Consider the following 21,544-nt stretch of genomic DNA (forward strand, 5'->3'; position numbering starts at 1 on the left):
GAGGCTGCCGCGTTCGGGGCCGGTTGGGACAAAGCGGCATCTCGCCAAAGTCGCGGCGTGCAGCCTTTGGTTTCTAGTGCGCTCGGATCTCGGCGAGGCCGAGCCCCCTTTGCCCCAAAACCCGCACGCGAGGAGGAGAGGCAAGTGACGGGCGGGATGGCGGACGGATTCGGAGCCGCCCCAAATGGAGCTTGGAGCTCGCCCACCGTCAGCGGCGAAAGTGGACAAGATCCAGACAGGTCATTTCACTTGAAAGGATTCGCATTCTTATTTGGACCTTTTTTAACCTGCCGAACCTTAGATTTGTCCCTTGTGGACTCGTCTTAGTTGAGCTATATTTGAAGAGAAGCGCGTGTGTGTCTTCGTGCTTGAAAAGCAACATGAGATGCTTAGCATCAAGTGTTAGCTTAGCGTCGCCCGTTGGGCCCGTTGCCTGCGCACGCAACCAATCGATGGATTTATTTCAGCGCACTTCATGCGCAAGGCAAAAGCAATGTGTTTTACGGTGGCTAAAACGCCACAAGCAATAATAGTGCAAACAAGAAAAAGGAATCTGCGTACGTGAGTCCCAAAAGGCTGCGTTTATGTCTGCACAAAGCAGCGTTGTTTCCCACTTTCATATATTGCTTGACTGACGGGACAGTGACCATTAATGAACATGCTCAGATTAGACTTGGAATAATAAAATAGTCAAAAAAATGAATACAGAGCATACAGTCATCACATATAACGTCATCGTGGACATACCACACGTTAAGGTGATTCACTCCATGCAAAGATAAACAGACGAGGGCCATCCATAAACGACCACCGTCCTTACTCTCAGGAGTGCGCTTTAAAGCTCGTGTTCACAGTCGGTTGACTTTTGAACCCGGTTTTCAGCTGGCGGGCTGGCTTTTGCTCATCGGCAATGGCAGTGCGTTCCGGCTGGCCAGGCCCTTGATGGGCAAAGGATCTTTTTCTCGGTTGCGCGTGGCAGTGCCCCCTAGCGGCTGACCTTGCGCTCTCTTCGAGGAGGAGGCGCCAATCCATGTCAATATTTGTCGATCAGACAAGTGCTGTCGAATGCTCTAAAAATGTCCAAGGTGAAATCGGACAATGATCATACATCTTTTGTTTGTTCGTCAAACACCTCGATGATGGCTTTTTTTGCAAAGCTGTTCAAGGGGTTTGAGGACAGCGATGCCAGCGAACGACCCAACGGTGGAGCGGTACTCTGAGAGGCGATCGTACAGTGGAGGTAGAATCCCTTGTAATGAAGGGGCTGATTTGTTTGAGGTTCTGTATGCTAAATTGAACTGTTGAACCTTTTTTGGAGGTTTCTCAAATGCGGGATCGGAGTCCAGTACAATCCCAAGGCACTTGAATGGTGGTGCCAAATCTAGTTCTTCACCATCAAAGACATGGTCGTTTGGCGAGCATCATACATACTGTTCATGCCGTCGACAGAAACGCACTGTATTGTGCTTGAAATATCGGACTCAAATCGTCAGCAGAGAAGTTGAAATAAGAGCTTCATCAGTAAAGCAGCTAAAGCTTTCTTCTGATCAACAAATCGAGCTACTACACATGGGCTCTTATTGACCTTTTCAGTGAAAAAGCAACTCGCCGTTTCAGTGGAGCGGTTGGCCCGGAATCCAAACCGCATTGGATGTAATGGGAAGGGGCCTTTTATCGAGGTGTCGGGTCAGTTGGCGAGCGATCCGTTTTTCTGCCACGTTCGAGATGATCGGTAGGATGCTGAGGGGCCGATAGTTGGCCGCTTGGGTTTTAGACCCAGCTTTAAAGATGGGTGTCGCAGCACTTTCCACAATGAAGGAAGTGCATTTGCACTGATTTATTGTGATCGCGATGGGGGAGAGCTAAGGCGCGCGAGTGTGTGTGTGTGTGTGCGCGTGCGTGCAGTCCATCGGGTGGTCACGTGGAGTGGTGTAAACAACTGATTGCAGCCACCTTGTCCAGTCACATCTCAGCAGTGTCTGCAAACTCCGACGTCACCACCGAGGTACGATGCAAAGTGGATGTTTGTTGTGCACTTTTGGCACAGCGCAGCCGCGTATCAGCTAAACCGTTTCCGACATTGCTTTGCCTTCCCCTTCTTTCCTGTCGACATTTGTCTCTCTCTCTCTCTCTCTCTCGCTGACGCTTTTTGGTCCACGGACACGCAGCGGGATTCTTCGGACGAGAGTCTCCGTCGCCACTGGAGACGCCGACTCCGAGCATTCCACCGACGCGTCGGCAAGTGTTGGCTTCTCTTTTTCTGGCCTTTCTCTTTACGCCTCTCTCCGTCTTCCAGAAAGAGTGCTTTTCAAACTTTTGGGGTCCAGTGACATTTTTCCCGCATAATCCCTGCCAATTGCTTGTAATTAAAGAAATGACCGAAGAGGCTAAGATGTTATTGTTTGCATGCATGTGAAGTTACTATCCTTGCTCAAAATGTAGAGAATTCAGTTGAACTCTTGGTGCGCCTGGAGTGCGGTAGACCTCAACCAAAGTGTGGACGCTCTTTGAAGTCACCGCACTGCTCACTCATTGGTTAAATCCACATCACATGGTTTACGGACACCATGTTGTCCATTAGGCGCGCCAATCTCATCCCGATGTCAGAGTTACGCGATGACGCGTCCCAGTCGGAGGACAGCTTTGAATTGGGCCGACGCTACGGAAGGAAGGAGTCGTCGGGTACGTGCGCCGGGAAGGCATGTTTAAAAATGGACCCCCCAGTTTGAGAAGTACTGCAAGTGTCGGTGCAATAAGTGGCTCACTGACTGCTCCTGTGTTGTGTGTGGAACCTTCTGGCACAGAGGCTGAAAATGACGCAAAAAGCAAATGCGGTTCCTCTCCTGCCGGGGGAAAAAATCCAGATGATCCGTGAGTTTCGAGTGTTGACCCAACAACGTTTTTGTCGTCGTATGTTGTGACCGACTCTGTTTTTGTTTTTTTGTGCGCAGTGGAGGACGTGACGTACATTTGTCCCTTTAGCGGATTGCTCAACGGCACTCTGACCATCACGGACTATAAGCTCTACTTCAGCAGCATGGAAAGGGTAGCGCACGTCTACTCTTTGACGGTGTTTATAAAATATGCCACTCCTAAAGGACGTGAGGCAGCATTTTTGTTGTTTTTCCCCACACACATTCAGGGCACGCTGTCCAATCCTCATCGGTTGCACAGATTTTTGCAATTCCATTTTTTTTCCTACCTTTTCCCATGCGCACATTCTATATAATCCTCCATTACACTTAGTTCTAGCATTCATCATCCTCGCGTTGATTGATTGCTTGAGTTTGTCTTCAGCACTTCAGCGGTCACGTGCACTTTTGCCACCGGTTGCCGTCTCCAGTTTACAAAATCGCCCCAGCTTTTTGTGATGACTTGCTTGATGCGGCAGTGTGACATGCTTCAGGAATTTCTGGCAGGGGCCTGCCTTCATGTGACAGCAATTGGCCATACTCTTCACAAGTTGAACCTCTGGATGAAAGTTTGAGTTTTGAAACGCGCTCCAAAGCTTTTGGTTTCCTGCAGTCAAACGGTGTGTTCGGATTCAGGAATCTCCATTTGTTCTGGCCGTGAACCTGGGCGTCGTCAGCCGCCTGGAGACCGTGTGCATTCCCGACCGAGGCGAGAACACCGAGGGACTGGAGCTGGTCTGCAAGGTAACGAGCGCCTGTCACGCGTGCGAACCCGCGCCAAAACGTGTCGACGTGTCGCCGCAGGACCTGAGGAGCCTGAGGTTCGCCTACGAGACGGAGACGGGCCGCGCGGACGTGGCGGAGACGCTGACCTCGCGAGCGTTCCCGCTCTCCCGTGAGATGGTCAGTCGAATGAAGTGTGGAACAAGCGGAGGTAGCGTCGCAATCGATGTCTACATCTTCCGCGTGCACTTGCAGACCTTATTCACCTTCCGCTACGAGCAGCGCTTCCCCGTGGACGGCTGGAAGGTTTACGAGCCGCTGGCCGAGTGGCGACGGCAGGTAAGAACTCTCCGCTCCTCTCCGACTTGATGAAAGTCCTGGACTATTTGGAGCAATGATGTCGTTGTTTTTTTTCTTAAGAGTGCTTCATTCAAATGTATGTATGGGTGATTTTAATCGAGTTTGATCAATAACAGTAAAAACAATTGTTTAAAAAAGAAATAAATATCCCCAAATTCTAATTGACGGGGGGTCGAGAGGTGCCGTTAACTTTGCTCCCCCTCAGGGTCTCCCCAACGAGAGCTGGACCATCAGCCGACTGAACGCGTCCTACCAACTGTGCGACACGTACCCCGCCGTGCTGGTGCTCCCCGCCGACATCTCGGACCAGGACGTCGAGCGGGTGGCGGCGTTCCGAGCCAAACGACGCATTCCGGTGGGCTTCGACGCCGCACAGTATACAAACCACGATACAACTCGGACATTTCCCGCAATATTGCGGCGCCTCGAGATACGAGCGACACGATTTATGACCTTTTTCAGATATGAGCCGTCGGCCGGTTGTTTGCGATGCGAGCGCTGAGAAACTTGAGATGAGAGCGCTGTCCGGTGGCCGTGAACTCCGCTGACTTCACGACGAGCAGCAGTTTGCCAGATAGAATACATATTTTTGACAAACGAGGCTTCAAGCTGTTCATTGCCACTCAGCTGAAGGTGACCGTCAAACTAAAGATGTCAAACAAAGACCATTTGTGAATGTCACGTAAGCATAGCCTCCGCGACATGAACGCCAGCATTTGGAATTGGAAATCCACAGACGCACGGGCGAACAATTGGCATCCGCGTAGCGTCGTCGCTACCCTTTAAGCGACGGTTATCGGAACACAAACGTCGCTCGAACGCGTAGCTGAGCATATGACAATACTCCATGCGTTTTCTACCGCTTATCCGAGTCGGGTCGCGGGGGCAGCAGCCTCAGCGGGGATGCCCAGACTTCCCTCTCCCCAGCCACTTCATCCGGCTCTTCCGGGGGGATCCCGAGGCGTTCCCGGGCCGGCCGAAAGATGTAGTCTCTCCGGCGTGTCCCGGGTCGTCCCCGGGGTCTCCTCCCGGCGGGACGTGCCCGGAACACCTCGCCGGGGAGGCGTCCGAATCGGACGCCCCGGCCACCCCGTCTGGCTCCTCTCGACGCGGAGGAGCAGCGGCTCTACTCTTGAGATCCTCCCGGATGACCGAGCTTCTCGCCCCACTCTCTTAAGGGAGAGCCCGGACACCCTAACGGAGAAAACTCTTTTCGGCCGCTCGTATCCGGGATCTTGTACTTTCTTTCTTTCGGTTCCCTCACTCGTGAACAAGACCCCGAGATACTTGAACTCCTCCACTTGGGGCAGGATCTCATCCCCGACCCGGAGAGGGCACGCCACCCTTTTCCGACCGAGGACCACGGTCTCAGATTCGGAGGTGCCGATTCTCATCCCGGCCGGCTGCGAAGCGTTCCAGTGAGAGTTGGAGATCACGGCTTGATGAAGCCAACCAGTACCGCATCATCTGCAAAAAGCAGAGATGCGATACTGAGGCCACCGAACCGGACCCCCTCTACGCCTCGGCTACGCCCAGAAATTCTGTCCGTCAAAGTTACGAACAGAATGACAATACTCACAGGACAACTCATTTTAGTGCAGTATTGATGAGCTCAGAGGAGTTGAGGTAGATGCTTATAAGAGGCTGGAACGGATTCATGGCATTTCCACTCATATCAATGGGGAAAGATGATTTGAGAACCAATTAAACGCATCGTACGGCACCACTGTATAAATGTTGATACTGAGAGCTATAACAACGTAATAAATGTAACTTGACAGGCACGATGTTATCTTCTCATTTCTTGTGCAGTTTCCAGGTGCGGAACGCTCGCGTGGCATCTAGATGCAAGTCAATGCTGTAACCGTGTCACCCTCTGCCCCCTTAATTGCATCCTAAAGGTGTTGTCGTGGATCCACCCCGAGTCGCAGGCGGCCCTGGTGCGCTGCGGCCAGCCCCTGGTGGGCCCGTCGGACCGCCGCTGCAAGGAGGACGAGCGCCTCCTCCAGATCGTCGTGGACGCCAACGCGCAGTCCCACAAGCTCAGCATCTTCGACGCCCGACGGTTCAGCGAGGCACGCAGCAAAAAAGTACAAACGCCTTCTTACGTGCCCTCGTTTTCCAGACATTGGAATGTCTGGAAAACGCACGGAATGCGTCGGGACCCTGTCGACCGTTTTTGGCGTGGCGGATGATGCGGTCCGCCGGTCGTCCTTGCAGGCGAAGGACGGCGGCTACGAGAGCGAAAGCTTCTACGCCAACGTGGAACTCAACTTCCTGGAGATCCCCAACATCCACGTGATGCGCGAGTCCCTCCGGAAGTTGAAGGACGTGGTGTACCCCGCCATCCACCAAGCGCGCTGGCACTCCAATGTTGACCACACGCACTGGCTTCGCTACATACGGGTACGCAAGGACAACATGCACGAAGACTCTCACTCACGCGCTCCGTTTTTTCCTGTCGGCCGGCGGTGTTTGTTAGCTGCTGCTGCGCGGAGCGTCGCAGGTGGCGTCCAAGCTGGAGCGCGCGCAGACGTCGGTGCTGGTCCACTGCGGTGACGGCTGGGACCGGACGGCTCAGTTGACGTCTCTGGCCATGCTCATGCTGGACGGACACTACCGCACGCTCCGAGGGTTCCAGGTCCGCCGCCGTCCTTCTCCGCGCCGAGCGAGGGCGGGTCCCGCCTTCACTCTGTTCTTGCTCTTCTCCTAGGTTCTCGTGGAGAAGGAGTGGATCGGCTTCGGACACAAGTTTGCCGCCGTAAGTACACTCGGCCCGCATCCCCGTCACGGACGCGACGGGTTCGGGCGTTCGGGGACGGTCCTCGGAATCCTGGCGGCGATTGAACAGAGCTACCGTGTGCACCCCGAAATTGCCGCGGGAAAGATTTAGTCACCTCGATACTCACCACCTGTTAAAGGGTCCCGTAGTTTGCCTCATTCGACCTCCATAGGGTGACTCTCTATCATGGACTTCTCCACGAAAAGTGCCCATTTCATTCAAACAAACACCAGAAAAGGCCCCTCTGACAGCTACTTGTGTTTAAGCCCTGTTTGGCATCCGCTTTGTCCAGATTTGCCTAAGACCGCCCCCTTTCCTCTGATTGGTTACCTCAGTCTCGTGAGAGCACACGTGTTTACGTTGACAGCGTTGGCTCGGGGGCGGAGAAATTCCAACGGGCCGGTTTCTGGCCTCTCAGCGGAAAGTCATCCGGAACTCAGGAATGTGTGGCGCATTTGAATTCATATTTCACGTTTACTGAAGCACCGTAGAACCAATATTAACGTCCCAAATACTAGAAAAAGTCAATACGGGACCTTTCGTTGAAAAGAACTTGAGCAAATGAAATCCACTGTTGCGAGCTGACACGCCGCTCACACTGACAACAGGGCTGGAACCGAGAGGAGCTTGTCAAGTTGACAAAAGCACAGGCCCTTAACCATTCGCTCACTTTATTAAGCCACATTTTGGACAGCTCTTGTGCTTCCCCCCCCCCCAAAAGCAACTTTAATTCCCATGAAGAGAATGATGAAATGAGCAGATTCGTTTCCACCGTGTTGTGCGCGTGACGAGAAAGCGGCAATCGCCAGTCAGGATGCCCATTTTTCCGTTGGGCACAAAAGTCGGACACGTTTTACCTGGGGTACTGCATGTCTCAGCGAGGTGCAAATATTTACGGGGGTTTGCCTTCCCAACTCTACGTGAGAAAGGAGGGCTGTCACATTGACACGATTTCCTACGTCAGCTTTTAATTGGCCCAAAGCTCAGGTAGGGATGACTCGCTTTTGTTTTATTGCCATGACGACGTCTTTCGCGACTACCGTGAGTAGTGGCCTTTTTGTCCGGAATAATATTTTGCAGCCTTTTGACACCGTCTTGTGCTGTGTCGTCAGCGCGTGGGCCACGGCGACGTCGACCGCGGCGACTCGGAGCGCTCGCCGCTCTTTGTCCAGTTTGTGGACTGCGTGTGGCAGATGACCCGGCAGGTGCGCAGCGGCCGCTCTTCCTCAAAGCCAAAAGTTGAGCGTTGTTGAGCGTTGTTGCCGCGCCCCGTGTGTCCAGTTCCCGGCGGCGTTCGAGTTCAACGAGCTCTTCCTGCTCATGCTGCTGGACCACCTATACAGCTGCCTCTTCGGAACCTTCCTGTGCGACAGCGAGCGGGAGCGCGCGGCCCAGGTGAGCGCTCCGCTCGCCGGCGGCCCGACGGGGCGCCTCGTTAACTCCCCTTTGTCCCCTCCAGGAGGTCCGGACCAGGACGGCGTCCCTGTGGTCCTACATCAACAGGTAAGAGGTCACGCTCCGGGCCGACGCCTTCGCGACGTTCTCATCACCAGCGACTTCTTTACTTGCGCCGTGCTCAGCCAGCTGGAGGACTTCGGCAACCCGCTGTACGTCCGCGACGGCCAGCGGGTGCTCCGCCCGCTGGCCTCCTGCAGGCATCTGGAGCTGTGGACTAATTACTACGCGCGATGGAACCCGCGCACGAGACCGCAGGTGCGCACCCCGAGACTCCGCATAGCCAGCAAACGGAAAATGCCAGCACGTAACACGAGTGTACCAACTGTATTGTCCTTCCTTCTTCGTCTTCTGTGTCGCGCTCTGTCGCTTGCGCTCTCTCGCTCGCTCTGTATTTGTAGTCGGATAAAATGACTTGCAATGTTGCGAAAGAGCAGAAAGCTCAAGAAAAAGCGTTCTGTTTCTGCTTTGCAGGTGCCGCCGCATCAGTCGCTGAAGGATCTGCTGCTGTTGCGGACCGAACTCGAGCGGCGGGTGGAAGAGCTGCGCGGGGAAGTGCGCGCCGACTCTCCGGCGGCGCCGCGCCGGCCGTCGCCCGACTGCGCCACTGGGACCGCGGCGCTGCGCAGCGCGGTCTGATGCACGCACACGCATTTGCTCCACAGGTTTCTGTGCGTGTTTACCGTGAACTCTCAATCCGGAGTATACACTGCATCGGATTTAGTGTCTTAGTTTTCTAGATGACGGAAACGCTCAGCTGTAAATTTGTAAGGTGCTTTGCGCGCGCGCGCGCACAGTCATGGCTAAAAATATGGGCACCACTGCGCTACCAATATTTTGACAGGAATTATAATTGCGTAGACTAAGTAATTGTTTCCAAGGACAGAAGTATCAATGCGCACAGAGCATGGCAAACATTGTCCAGTTCTGTTTTGTTTGACGCATGCGCAAAGGTAGGCATTTACCGTTTAAGAAAACAAAAGCTACTAAAATACAAAGTACGAGGCGGGTAGAACTTTTTTGAGAATGGATACTCGCAATTCTGGGGTTTGTATTATATGATCTGGAACCACTGAGTCAAGCAACACATTTTTCCAAAAATGCGGGCTCACTGCGGCGTCAATCTCTCAGGGCCTCCTCCGGATCTTGTTGTTGAGTCGCGTGATGCGCTGATGGCGCTCAGCTGAAAACCCGAGAGAACCTTCGTTCTCTCAATGGGGAGACGCTTCCGTGCTTTGGAGAAGCGCATTCACACATTTCTGAAACGGCAAACATCATGACGGCGTGTATCCTCGGATGCCGTAGCAATTAAAATGTATTCTCTATTTTCAAGGAGAGAGGCACTGTTATAAAATCATGATGCGAAAGTTGGATTGCTTTCAAGAAAGAAGTTTTAATCTTTACATGAACAAAGATGTGCTAACCTGACCTCGAGGTCGTAATGTTATCAGAAGTGTTTCCAAATTATTGTAATCGAAATGTTAGTTTAACAATGATGGAAAGTCATATTTGAAGTGTATTTCAAGAACTGTGAAAATATTCTTTATTCTGGAAAAAGACACCTTTATGCTCTTAAAAATGATTTGTTTTTATTTTTAAAAACGAAATTGTGATTATACGTCGCTATCATATCCGAGCTTTCCCTTGGCCCCAGATCAAGGTAGGCCGGCGGACATCTTCCCCACGTGTCGCTTTGCGCCCGCTCTATTGATGATTTTGCAGAGCGCAGTTTGAGAAGCTTCGCCCAACCGATGCCGTCGTCGTGCTCCCAAGCCGCTCTTTTCTCTTTGCGCTCATTATGTCCCGCTCTGTGTACGATGTTTCACACAAAACGAGAATAAAAGCTCCCGGTCTCAATAGCGGTCTTGCCAAACGTTTTATTTAGCCGTTGCGTGGACGTGAAAACAGCTTTACACACAAACATTCATCTGTCAGCAAAACGTTAAACACATTCTTCTTATCATTAGCATGACGAGTGGCTAATATGGTGTAATTGTTGTGGTTTTCGTCGTCAAAAGATGGCAGCAAATGGGAACACGCAGCATTCGGCTTGCTACTAAGAGATCAAAATACACACACACACACACACACACACACACACACCACCAGTGCTATATTAGTCCACTATTAAGAGTGAGTATAGTTGGAGGATAAAGAAATGTACAAGTAAAAAAAAAAACACTGAGATAGTTGCACTAGTAGCACAGAAAAAGTATCAATAAATTAATGAATGAGTGAAAATGTCACATTTTGCAGGAAGCGCAAAAGCGCTTGTCAGTCAGTGCACAGGAACAGAAATGTTTTGTACTGGGGCGCCAGCAACTCAATAACACACTACAAAATATTCCAGGAAAGAAACCCGAACTGTGGATTGCGAAGACCGCGCGTCGTTGAGCGTCTGAAAGCCGAGCATCACGTTGACTCGTTTGCGCTGCGTTGTTACACAACATTGTCGGCGATGGCCTGCTCCGGAAGCGTCTGTTGGACTGGACAACAAAAGCAAAACGGCCACAATGACTCTCTTCCAAAACGGAACAAAGTCAATCAATACAAGGAAGGTTACCTTAGTTGGTTACTAGTGCCTTGATATACGTGTGCTGCCTCGAGCTCAAAGTAACGCCTACATTGAGACGTCTCTAATCCTCTCTCAGCTCGTGAGTACGGCACTAATATCGGTTGTTCTATGCAGAAGATAAAGAACATATGACTAAGTACTGGTATTGTGCGTCTACATGCTGCTGCTGCTGCTGCTGCACCATTTGTGATCAAGGATTACACCACCACCACATTTGCGTTAGCATTAAGCTCGCCGAAGCGCTTTGCTTGTTTTAAAAACAAGGTGTAATTCTCTGTTTTCTGTCTGTGAAGTGGGAGTGGGATTAATTTTTGGGACTTGAGGAGGGTTGAGTTTACGGCCACCATAGAGCGCTCGAATCGCAAGTCTAAACAAGAAATCGTCCCAACTGATGGCTTGTATCTCAAGGCGCCACCGTATGCAGAACGGCAACAAAAAAAGCGGAATAATTATTGTTTGATCTTGCAAAAAGGTACCAATTGGAATTTGTTCATGTATAAGCCTTCTTCATATTCCTGACCTTGCGGTTCTGTTGTCAGCACAGCATCCGGATTGTCGGCCTTCACCGTCTCCGCGTTCAGACTCTCTGAGAGGAAAACGCAAACGCAAGCTGTGGGTGCCAGCCTGGCAAACGGCGCGGCGGGAAATCTTACGCCGGATGCCGAAGCACAGCTTCTTCTTCTGGTACGAGATGTAGCTGCTGACGGCGCCCGCCAGCGCCACGCCCACCGCGCTAACGATGCCCGCGATGGTGCCAACCTCGGCGGTGGTCTCTGCACAAATGCGCACACAGGCACGCTGCAAACTGCTAAGTCAACTTTAAAGTGCAAGCCCTACCGCTATTGTCGCCGCGTTGGTCGACACGATCGCGATCGCCGCTCGGTCGCCCGCCTGAAAAACGCCCGAAATGAAGAACGACTGCGCCCGTTTGCCGCGATGGTTAAAAGTGCCGGGGGGTTGTCACCTTTGCCTTTGTCGGGTTTGTAGCTGTCGTCTTTGCTGACATCAATCAGGTCGCTGTCAGAAAACCCTCCTGCACGTGCACACACCACAGTGGGTCAGAGGTCAAAAGATGCGTTTGTGTGTTTGTGTCTTGGAAGGGGGGAAAAAAAAAAAAAAAACGTTTGAATGCGGCCAAAACAGGAGGAGGAATGAGTGCACCCGACAAAGGAAAGAGGAGATAGCGATGTCTGGGGAGGACAGCGCTCACCTCAACCTTTGACCTTGACCTTAACCCTAACGCTTGCTGACCCACCTCCGGGTCGGGGCCCCTCGTTCCGGTCGATGTCGTTGTCGGGGTCCAGGGCGTCGGCCAGGTCCAATTCGCCGGCGGCTGGCGGGAAGCGTCGGAAAGCCAAAAGAAAGAAAAACGGGAGCTGGACGGCCGCATGCTGGCTGTGATGACGTCATCTTACCTGGTTTTCCCTTGGCCCTGTTCGGAGCCCCGGTGCCTGTAGGGGGAGGCGGTGCGACAAATGATTTCAATGAATGACGACTCGACGACGACAACGACGATGTGGTATTTGTTACCTGGCAATGGCGCCGGCGTGGCTGTGAGCAACAGACACAACATGAGGTCACAAGCGTCACATTCACGTACGTGTAGGCACATATTCGCGTTTGCTATTTGGAGCAAGCCTAGAAATGACACTGAACTCGGCGACTTCCTATGTTGGCAAATGTCATGTTTCAAAGTGACACTGACGATGGGCCACGTTCGGAATGTTGTGATCCGCGCGCGTCGGAACGCTTCACTTTCCAGTACGTACTTTGAGCGTCGGCGGGGTCCAGCGCGTCGGCCAGGTCCAGACCCTGAGGCCGCACTGCAACGACAACAAAATCACGTCAATGGTCACCGTTCCAGAAAACTGCCATCGGCCAGTCGTTCTCCTGCTTTCTGCTGACGGAAGGACAACAGCAAAGCTTTTTGCGTGCCTTCTTGTTGCTCACCCTCCCAACCTACAGGGGGCGCAACGGACCATTGTTAGCAGCATGAAGTGCCACCACTCATTATTATTGGCAATAGGTGTCATTCTCCTCCTTTGCGGAAGCCAAAAAGCCATCAACGGCATTGAAAAAGCGGATTATTCATGTAGAGTCAACACTGAAAAAAGTACTTAATTTTCTGTTGCACATGGTTAATATGCGGTCAACTCTCCTCGAAAATAATCCAATTATCATCATCATCATCATCATCATCATCCGTACCCTCTAGTGGTGCACTCGCCTGATTTCGGTGCGGGCAGCGTGGGTTCAGTTCCCACTCAGTGACGGTGTGAATGGTTGTCCGTGTCTATATGTGCCCTGCGACTGTTCAGGGTGTAGTCCGCCTTTGGCCCGAAGTCAGCTGGGATAGGCTCCAGCGCCCCGCGACCCTAACCAGGATAAGCGGCGTTGACAATGGATGGATGGATCATTCGCACCCGATCTACGTGTTCGAATTCAATCAATTCAAAGGACTTGCTTTGTTTCCAGTGAATAATCCACAAGAGACCGACAGGACCGTTCATTCTCTCGTGGGCCGGCGGTGCGGCAGAAAGCAGCACGCATGCGCAGGACAACGGGCGCCTATTCTTCAGATTCTTGTTTATGTTGCGGTTTACCTTGCACGGCGAGCATCAGCAGCATCAGCAGCAGCATCGTCGTCGTCGTCGTCGTCGTCGGCGGCAGCAGCAGCGACGGCGAACCTCCGCGAGCCATGACCGAATCGAACCGTCCGCGAGCCGCGGGACGAATCAAGCTGGAGCTTTTAGGGACGTGTCCCTTCGCGCACCCAGACGCTTCCGGCGCGTCCTTTCGAAATAAAAGCCTTGGCGGGTGACGCCGTTTCCGAAAACGCTCGAAGCCTTGTTATGTTGTTCCCCCATCGACAGGAAGAAATCCACGAACAATGGGAACCGAGCCACGGTCAAATCCCAACTACTGGATTTTCAGACGTTGAAGTGGGCAGAAGGACAATCCTCATACATGTTGCGTTTCGGACAGTACGCAATGCGCAGCTATTTTTGCTAAGCGTTTTGACTTTCCATTTTATTTCCTCAGTTTGCTCGGTGGGCGTGGCCTTTGGCATTGGCGGCCGGCGGACACGAGCCCAAAAGCGCGCCCCAAGCCCGCGCGTGACCCAGACACGCAGACCCGACCCGACCCGACCCGACCCGAGCCAAGCAGCCACGACGTGGGCGACCCAGCGGCCAGCAGGTAGGAGACCTGCCAAACGCCCAATCGTTGTTTGCTCGTTCCAGCACTTTCCGCGTCACCGAGCCTTAAATGCTTCTGCAACAAGTGAGGTGGAAAACAGCGTGGCCCCCTCCCAAGCTCCAAACCCCCTTTCGAGGCTCAACAGTAACATATTTAAGCTTTTGAAGCTGATTGTGTGATTTCGGGGGAAAATGCTGAGTTTGCACTCCCAGATGTTTAAGGATCTTTGGATACTTTGGGATGGCTGAGAAATGACGTCACGAAAAGTACAAGAGAGAAATCGCAAGAAAAACTTCAAACAAAATAAAACACGAGACACATCGGAAACGTCATTGCTCACACTTGACGACTTTTGGGTTTCAAATGTTTGCAAAGAAAAAGAATAAGTCACAAAGTTTTTGGGACGTTAAAAAAACCCAAAGCAAATGTAACCTGCACATATTGGCGTGCATGTCTTCTTGTTTAACGAGGGGATGTGCTCTCAACTCATTTGCTCTTTTGTCAGCTTGCTCGCTTTTGGCGTGCTCGCTCACTAGCGATCAAAGAATTGAGGAGGCCGAATGCAGCTGCTCCACCCGAGTGCGGTGTGGAAAAGGGCGTTCAGAACATTCAGGCCAGGGTTTTACGTTGACTTTGAGTTGTCACCGTCAAATGTTTAGTCTGCGATGTTGCCAACTCGGTGACATTTTCTCTGGCGACTATTTTTCAAATGAGAGACGAGTGGCGTCCTCGCCTTGGAAAGGTTCAGGTTAGCCCTAACCCTTTCACATACTCTACATGCAGTGTTGCGGATGCAAACGTATCATCACAGCGCACTATCAATAATATACTTCCCGCTTACAAATTTGTATGTAATGTCATCTAATCTTTAGCATTCGGCATCCTAGGAATGGCTAATGCGAGTTAGCGGTAGGTGCTCAAAATGTTAGCACACTTAAAAAATGACGCAGATTGCAGACATTATTTTTGGAAATGTTGATTAAATCACCTCTTCCTCACAGTTGTGAGGTTGCAGGTTCAAATCCGGCCTGGCCTGCGTGGAGTTTGCGTGTTCTCCCCGTGCCTGCGTGGCTTTTCTCCGGGTACTCGGCTTTCCTCCCACACCCCAAAAACATCCGCGCGAGGTTAATTGAAGACTCTAAATTGCCCGCAAGTGCGAATGGTTGTCTGTTTCTATGTGCCCTGCGATTGGCCGGCGAGCAGTTCCGGGCGTGCCCCCGCCTCTCGCCCAGAGTCAGCCGGGATCGGCGCCAGCACGCCCGCGACCCGAGTGAAGAGAAGCGCTATGGAAAATGGACGGAGGGATGAATATTTCCCAGTTTTCACAAAAAATACCAAATCGTCAATGATTCCATTAAACTGTATTGCACAAACACTGACATTGAACCAAAATAGAAATGTCTAAAAAAAATCAAAGGCAATTTATTGTACGATAGTGAAATGCAACTGAACTGTACTAAGGTAGTGATTGATTTTGCATAGCCACGAGTGGTGCGAGGACCAGTTTGAGAAAAGCTGGTGTCAATAGTGCTCATTCTTCTGTTTCACACAAACCTGGCATTTGAACAGGGGTGTGCGCACTTTTAATATCCACTATATATGTGATTGATGTCGTGACTATGCATTTGTGCTTCAATGCAATGCGCATTTGTTTTTCTTGTCCTTGTGACATGCTGAGTGGCAGTGATTCTCCAAGTGCGACGCGGGCTCCCTCTAGTGGTACGTGAAAGAGTGCGACGCGGGCTCCCTCTAGTGGTACGTGAAAGAATCACTGCCCAAGTACACTTCAGTTTTCTTTCATTTTTAGTTACAATACATTCGCAAAATAATTGTTTGTTTTTCAGCTTTTATTTGGGTATAATTCTCCAACTGAACTTTTATATGCACTACATTTGAATAGAATCGTTAAGTCCATTTTTTTATACTGAATTGTATTCAAGCGAAGTGTGACGTTGGTTGACAATAATATTTTGTCTCGTTTTTGATGAACACTTCGGGCCTGCTACACTCGTTTGAATTGGTAGGGAAGAAAAACAACAAGCCTGGAGTCAACTGCTGAAGAACGTAGCGCAAGTCTTGGTTTGTTCTGCAGTATTTGTGAGCATGGCCTGCGTGTTTCGTTGAGGTCGGGAGGACGTGGACGTCCTGGGCCTTTCCTTCCGGAAAGTTCTCTACGTCGGCGCCGTCCAGGCCTTCCCTCGTGTGGGTGAACAGGAGCCGCCGAGTTTCCTCCAGGAGAAGCTGCTCCGCAAGCTGGGCCGACACGCGCACCCCTTCCGCCTTTGGGCTTTTGGCCCGGACATGAGGACACGGGCGAGGCGTGCGGCGTGTACTTCGAGCTGCTGGCCTACTGCGCCGAGACGGCGGGCGAGAAGCTCCACCAAAGGTTGCCTGAAACGGATGGACGCTGGCGACGCCTCCAATTGGGTTTTTTTTGTTGTTCTTTTTTTCTTTGGCTGTCTCCCAGGAACTCTGTGCATCTGGTGATCCGGAAGGCGCGGTACGCCCCAGAGAACAAAGGCCCCGAGAGACCGCTGCACCTGGAGGTGTCGCTCGACAAGGAGGTGACACCTTGAAGGAAATTCCAAATTGGAAACTTGTCATTGGAGTTGAAGGTATGGAGTATTTCCAACGTTGAAAATTTTGCGCCCCAAGATGCTTGTGACAATCAATCATCTCAGCTCCTGTGCCCCCTCCAGCGGTACTACCACGGCGAGCGCATCAGCGTCAGCGTCCACGTCTCCAACTACTCCAGCAAGACGGTGAAGATCGCAGGTGCCCGCTCCCTCGGTGTTCTTCTTCCTTTCCAGTGCGCCAGTACGCCGACATCTGTCTGTTCTCCAAGGCTCAGCACAAGTGTCCCGTGGCCCGGTCGACAACGGTGCCGAATGCTCGCCGTACGAGCGACCGATGCGTTACTAAAGTTTGTTGCTTGTTTGCAAGACATGAGGAGAATACATCAAAGGAAATAAGAATAAAAACCAGGGAAGCTGCAAGCCGCAAAGAACAGGCCCTGGCGCCTTTTTTTTTAGTTTTTCAAACAATTGTAAAACCTCAGCAGCATGCTGCGCCCACATTGTAGGAAAAAGCTTCCCAAAAGAAGCGGCACGCGCCCGCTTTCCTTCGGCCCTCGTTTGAGCACCGGTCCCGCGATCCACCCCAAAATCAAAACGGCCGTCTTGCTGTTTAATGTCGGACGTGGCTTCTTGAGGCTTTTTGGGGTGCCCTCTTTTCGTAGACATGGTCGCCTAATGTTGTCGATCAGCGACCCTGGTGTTGTGGATTTTGTGATTTTTTTTTTCTCCCCCCCCCCCCCCCAAAAAAAACTTTCCAGTCACAATATTACTACTCCACTATATGCGTCAGTAGTGGATTGTAGTAGTGCACGTGAGCCACATGCAACGTACGTGACGTGTATTCGTGTTGTCTTCGACCGCTGATCAGCGAGCAGGTCTGCGCCAGCTCCACCTTCTGCCAGGTGTACACGCTGACGCCCCGCGTGGGCGGCAATCGGCAGAAGAGAGGCCTGGCCTCCAGCGCCACGTACGTGCACGCACGTGTATGTATTGCAAATGAATGAGATGCGTACACGCGTGTGTGTTTCAGAACGAAAGGAGGTCGCAACACGGAGATGTTGAGCATCGTGGTGTCCTACGGGGTCAAAGTCGAGCTGGTGTTGTCTCTTGGAGGGTATGTGAACATGTCACGCGCTTGCATTGCATTGTGGGTACCCGAGAAAAGTGTCTCGGATGTGGCGCGGTTCTCTCACTGACCGGTGTTCATCTCTTACTCCAGTGTAGACCCTTTCCAAAAAATGTGAATATACGGCATCATAGCACATGCCCGGCCAACTCGCCGGATCTAAACCCCATTGAGAATCGATGGGGTATTATCAAGAGGAAAGTGAGGGGCATCAGACCCAAAAACAAAGAAGAACTGACAGCAAGCATCGAGGAAATCTGGGCTTCCGTAACTCCCCGGCAACGCCGCCACAGGCTGATGGCCTCAATGCCGCGGCGCATCCAGGCAGTGATTCCCCGCCCAGCGTTGAAGATGAACGCATCGTTTTGAAAGTACCGTATTTGGATTGATTTTAATGTGACCCTCATTTCTTTCTTATTTTTCTGCAAAAAAATGAGAAGTAAATGGTGATTTCTTCACAGTATTCCAATTTTTGGACTTCTTGATTTTGTGGGTTTTATGAGCTGGAAGCCCAAATTATGTAAAAATACACAAATAAATACTTGAAATGGTGGGCCCTGAATCTAGAATCTGTGAAAGTTTCACTTTTTGAATGCAATTATGGGAAGAAACTTTTCCATGATATTCCAATTTTTTGGAAAGGGTCTGTACATGATGCCCCCCAACAAAATTGATGTGTTTTATATGAATAGTTATTATATGGGTATGTATCCAGTGACTGTCCCAGGGGTTTCTATTTATATGGGAGGTGTGGGTTTTTGTACATTTCCTATTTGAATTGTTTTAGCTCTGTAAAGCACTTTGTTGAATGTTTAATACATGAACAGTGCTTCATTAAATTAGATTAGTATCGCGAGTCCCTCAATGTAAATATTTGTATATTGTAGTGTATGAGTTGTATTTTTTTCTTGCATTTTGTGTGTGTGTGTAGGGACATGGCAGCGGAGCTTCCTTTTGTTCGGATGCATCCCAAGCCAGGTGACGCACACCTAAATCATCTCGATTCATTTGCATCAACTGTCAGGATGAAAGCGCAATTCAATTTGTCTGCTTTACAGCGGATCGTCGCTTTTGATGGCGCGTAAGCGAGCGTCCTTGAGCTCCAACCAGCTTTTCTCGTCCACGTCACCTCACCTTCTTCCCCTCAAGTCGACGACCCGGCGTTGCGAGACTTGGCGACCCCCTCTGTTAGCGGTCGCCACGGTTACTGTCGGATTGCAGCAGCGCCTCTGCCCAGGCCACAGTGGCAATGCGTTTATTCGTACACAAACACGCAGCATCGAGAGGTTTGTTTTAACGGCTGACCAGAGAACATCGATGCATTCCAATTCGTAACCGGACTCTTTGTGCAGTCCAAAAGCATTCACGGTGCGAGTTGTCTCATTCAAGCGTTTGTCTGAATAAAGATGAAGAAAACAAGTGGTCCTCTCTTCATGTTAGCTGCGATGGCGGCGGCTGCTCCAACATCACCTCGCAGGTCCGGCCCAGTTCTCCCAGTTTGACTTTGGCGTACTCTGCTCTGTTGAGTGCCATCTGGCAGTCCTTCCTGGATGAGTAGGTGGACCCCTCGTGAGGTTGGCCAGTGGCAACCTGGGGGGGGAAATTCCACTGAGTGTTCACCCACGGAAAGGTGGCGTGCGCGCGCGTTACCTGTGTCAGGTAGCGGATTTGGCCGCTCAGTTCGCCCTCCACTCGGTTGACTGAGCTCTGGAACTGGACCAGCTGTCTGTCCAGCAGGCTGGCGTTGTGTTTGTCTTTGGAAAGTTCCATCAGGATGTTGCCTGCGGAGCAAATGCGGACACCGTACATTGTGATTCATATTTTGGCTCAGCAAGTGAAAACCTGATTTGATTGAAACAATGTCATGACAATCTGTCCAATTCGCTGCTATGACAACGCGACGTAAAATACTTTGTGATGTCAGTTCCATCATTCGATTCTAGTATCCAGAAAACACCCAACTGAGGGGAACCTTTTTTTAAAAAAAAAAAAAAAAAAAAAAAACGAAGAACCACTGCGAAATGCTGGAGCATTACATCAAAAGGAGTTAGTTTGTGGATTAATTGTACAAATGAACTAAAATGGTTCCGACTTTAGCCAAATTGAGGATGAGGAAAACAAAAACCTTGAACGACGATGAGAAAACCCCCCAACCTCCTACGTGGATTGTTTTGATTGTGTGTCACGGATTTGTTGTTCTTGTTGTAAGACGACTTTGAACTTCACCTAAATGACAGAAACTGAAATTCAAGAAGACCTTCGTTTCTGAACCATGTCTGCAAATGTGTGAGCGAGCCACTGGCAAAGTCTGACGACTTCCAATGCCTTTCCAGCCTGATTCTTATTGAGTTTGTTTTGTTGTTCAGGATATTTCTTTTATGATGAAATCCAATGACGCTTTGTGGGTGTTGTCTCTTTCATTTTTGACTCAATAATTGGCGATGGGAGCTCACCGGCACACTGCAGCACCATGGCGATCTCCTTCTCCACCTCCTCCAGAGCTCGCAGGCGCTCGTTCGCCATCAACAAACGCTTCAAAGTCGTCAAGTCCGCCCAAAAAACTCCCAATATATTGCGGGCGCTGCCAGTAAGCCATACTGCGCATGCGTACATTGGCCGCCATCTTGAGGCTTTTCTACGGGTCGCCCTCTCAGACAAAAAGCAGGCGAGCGATGCACATTTCTTCCTTCGTCGTTTGCAGGCGGAGATTTGCCTCCGGTAAAGATGGCGGAGAAGAAGTCGTTGCGCCCGCCCCCACGGTTTTGCGTTTTTGCTTTATTTTCAAAACAGGCCTTCCCATATTGCCCGTGGTCTTTTTTTGTGTGTGTGGTTTTGTTTTTTGCTTTATTTGAACATATTGCCCAGATCACAAACCGAAACCATTTGTGCATGAAGTCAGACGATTGGGATCATCATTATTTCACTCCGTTTCAATTTGTTCGCGTGCCGTTTTAGACGTCAAATATGTGCGTCTGGCTAAATTAATAACCAAGCACAACACACTTGATCATTTTGTCTCATCAAATACAACTGAGAGATTGTCGATAATCGTATTTGAGAATTCACAATTGAGGCACATTTTCTTCCAATCGATTTGTCCATAACGCAGTTTTGACATTTCAAATGGTATGAGGATGATGAGGAGGAGGATTCTATTCCTAATGACATTTAATATGATGATGGTGATCATTTTAAACAATCTTAATTGAAAAAAAAAACACAATTTACAAGGAAACAGACGGACAGTTGTCATTCATACATAAGAGAATACAAATGAGAGACAGCTCGTGGGATTTTAAATAATAAAAAACAAATGAGCTAAAACTACGGTTTTTCCTCTTTTTTGTTTTTTGGAGTTAAATATTGTCCTATATTGTCTGCTTTTCATTTCTTAAATCTCGGGAGTTGGTTGATATACTGTGTGTCCAGGAGAGCAGGTGGAAAGGCAGTCAGGCTAGAGGTTTAGGGGCAGGGTTTCAATTATTTGACCATGGTGTCGATGGGAAGAGAAATGGAGTCGGGGTTATTTTAATTGAAGAGTTGGCTCAGAATGTCTTGGAGGTGAAAAGAGTATCAGATGGAGCGATGAGGCTGAAACTTGAAATTGAGGGTGTTATGTGTAACGTGATTAGCGGCTGTGCCACACGGGTAGGATGTGACCTCGAGGTGAAAGAGAAATTCTGGAAGGAGCTCGACGAAGTCGTTCTGAGCATCCCAGACAGAGAGAGAGTCGTGATTGGTGCAGATTGGAATGGACGTGTTGGTGAAGGAAATAGGGGTGATGAAGAAGTGATGGGTAAGTACGGCATCCAGGAAAGGAACTTGGAGGGACAGATG

The 21,544-nt window shown here is 50.5% G+C and overlaps 4 protein-coding genes across 11 annotated transcripts; 2 read left to right on the forward strand and 2 right to left on the reverse strand.

Annotated features, from left to right (window-relative positions):
* Positions 1 to 60: 60 nt before the first annotated feature.
* mtmr1a (myotubularin related protein 1a) lies at positions 61 to 10,089 on the forward strand. 3 transcript variants are annotated; one of them, XM_061668878.1, is made up of 19 exons: positions 61 to 239; positions 1,906 to 2,005; positions 2,169 to 2,238; positions 2,582 to 2,682; positions 2,805 to 2,871; positions 2,952 to 3,046; positions 3,549 to 3,656; positions 3,717 to 3,815; positions 3,891 to 3,974; positions 4,201 to 4,350; positions 5,897 to 6,085; positions 6,216 to 6,401; positions 6,478 to 6,636; positions 6,709 to 6,756; positions 7,890 to 7,982; positions 8,059 to 8,172; positions 8,237 to 8,280; positions 8,358 to 8,490; positions 8,707 to 10,089. In XM_061668878.1, exons 1-19 carry the CDS (start codon positions 157 to 159, stop codon positions 8,869 to 8,871), a joined length of 2,088 nt encoding a protein of 695 aa, XP_061524862.1. In that variant the 5' UTR covers positions 61 to 156; the 3' UTR covers positions 8,872 to 10,089. The 3 variants fall into 3 exon arrangements, with proteins under 3 accessions (XP_061524862.1, XP_061524864.1, XP_061524863.1); XM_061668879.1 differs by lacking the exons at positions 61 to 239; positions 2,169 to 2,238 and having other exon boundaries at positions 1,960 to 2,005; XM_061668880.1 differs by lacking the exons at positions 2,169 to 2,238; positions 2,582 to 2,682; positions 2,805 to 2,871; positions 2,952 to 3,046.
* cd99l2 (CD99 molecule-like 2) lies at positions 9,840 to 13,858 on the reverse strand. Of its 5 annotated transcripts, XM_061668888.1 has the most exons (11): positions 13,411 to 13,858; positions 12,577 to 12,630; positions 12,338 to 12,358; positions 12,223 to 12,258; positions 12,063 to 12,140; positions 11,772 to 11,840; positions 11,645 to 11,698; positions 11,461 to 11,580; positions 11,328 to 11,393; positions 10,796 to 10,913; positions 9,840 to 10,718 (listed from the first exon to the last, which is right to left on the reverse strand). In XM_061668888.1, exons 1-11 carry the CDS (start codon positions 13,505 to 13,507, stop codon positions 10,556 to 10,558), a joined length of 876 nt encoding a protein of 291 aa, XP_061524872.1. In that variant the 5' UTR covers positions 13,508 to 13,858; the 3' UTR covers positions 9,840 to 10,555. The 5 variants fall into 5 exon arrangements, with proteins under 5 accessions (XP_061524872.1, XP_061524875.1, XP_061524876.1 ...); XM_061668891.1 differs by lacking the exon at positions 11,645 to 11,698; XM_061668892.1 differs by having other exon boundaries at positions 12,338 to 13,182; positions 13,411 to 13,495.
* Positions 10,186 to 20,254, forward strand: arrb2b (arrestin, beta 2b). 2 transcript variants are annotated; one of them, XM_061668886.1, is made up of 8 exons: positions 10,186 to 14,005; positions 15,690 to 15,760; positions 16,473 to 16,620; positions 16,705 to 16,780; positions 17,612 to 17,695; positions 17,806 to 18,078; positions 18,639 to 18,685; positions 18,766 to 20,254. In XM_061668886.1, exons 1-6 carry the CDS (start codon positions 13,660 to 13,662, stop codon positions 18,074 to 18,076), a joined length of 996 nt encoding a protein of 331 aa, XP_061524870.1. In that variant the 5' UTR covers positions 10,186 to 13,659; the 3' UTR covers positions 18,077 to 18,078; positions 18,639 to 18,685; positions 18,766 to 20,254. The 2 variants fall into 2 exon arrangements, with proteins under 2 accessions (XP_061524870.1, XP_061524871.1); XM_061668887.1 differs by lacking the exon at positions 17,806 to 18,078.
* med11 (mediator complex subunit 11) lies at positions 18,941 to 20,363 on the reverse strand. Its single transcript, XM_061668894.1, has 3 exons — positions 20,161 to 20,363; positions 19,358 to 19,488; positions 18,941 to 19,297 (listed from the first exon to the last, which is right to left on the reverse strand). Exons 1-3 carry the CDS (start codon positions 20,318 to 20,320, stop codon positions 19,139 to 19,141), a joined length of 450 nt encoding a protein of 149 aa, XP_061524878.1. The 5' UTR covers positions 20,321 to 20,363; the 3' UTR covers positions 18,941 to 19,138.
* Between the last annotated feature and the right edge of the window lie 1,181 nt (positions 20,364 to 21,544).

Source organism: Phycodurus eques, chromosome 23, assembly GCF_024500275.1.
Source record: "Phycodurus eques isolate BA_2022a chromosome 23, UOR_Pequ_1.1, whole genome shotgun sequence".
Lineage (NCBI taxonomy): Eukaryota > Metazoa > Chordata > Actinopteri > Syngnathiformes > Syngnathidae > Phycodurus > Phycodurus eques.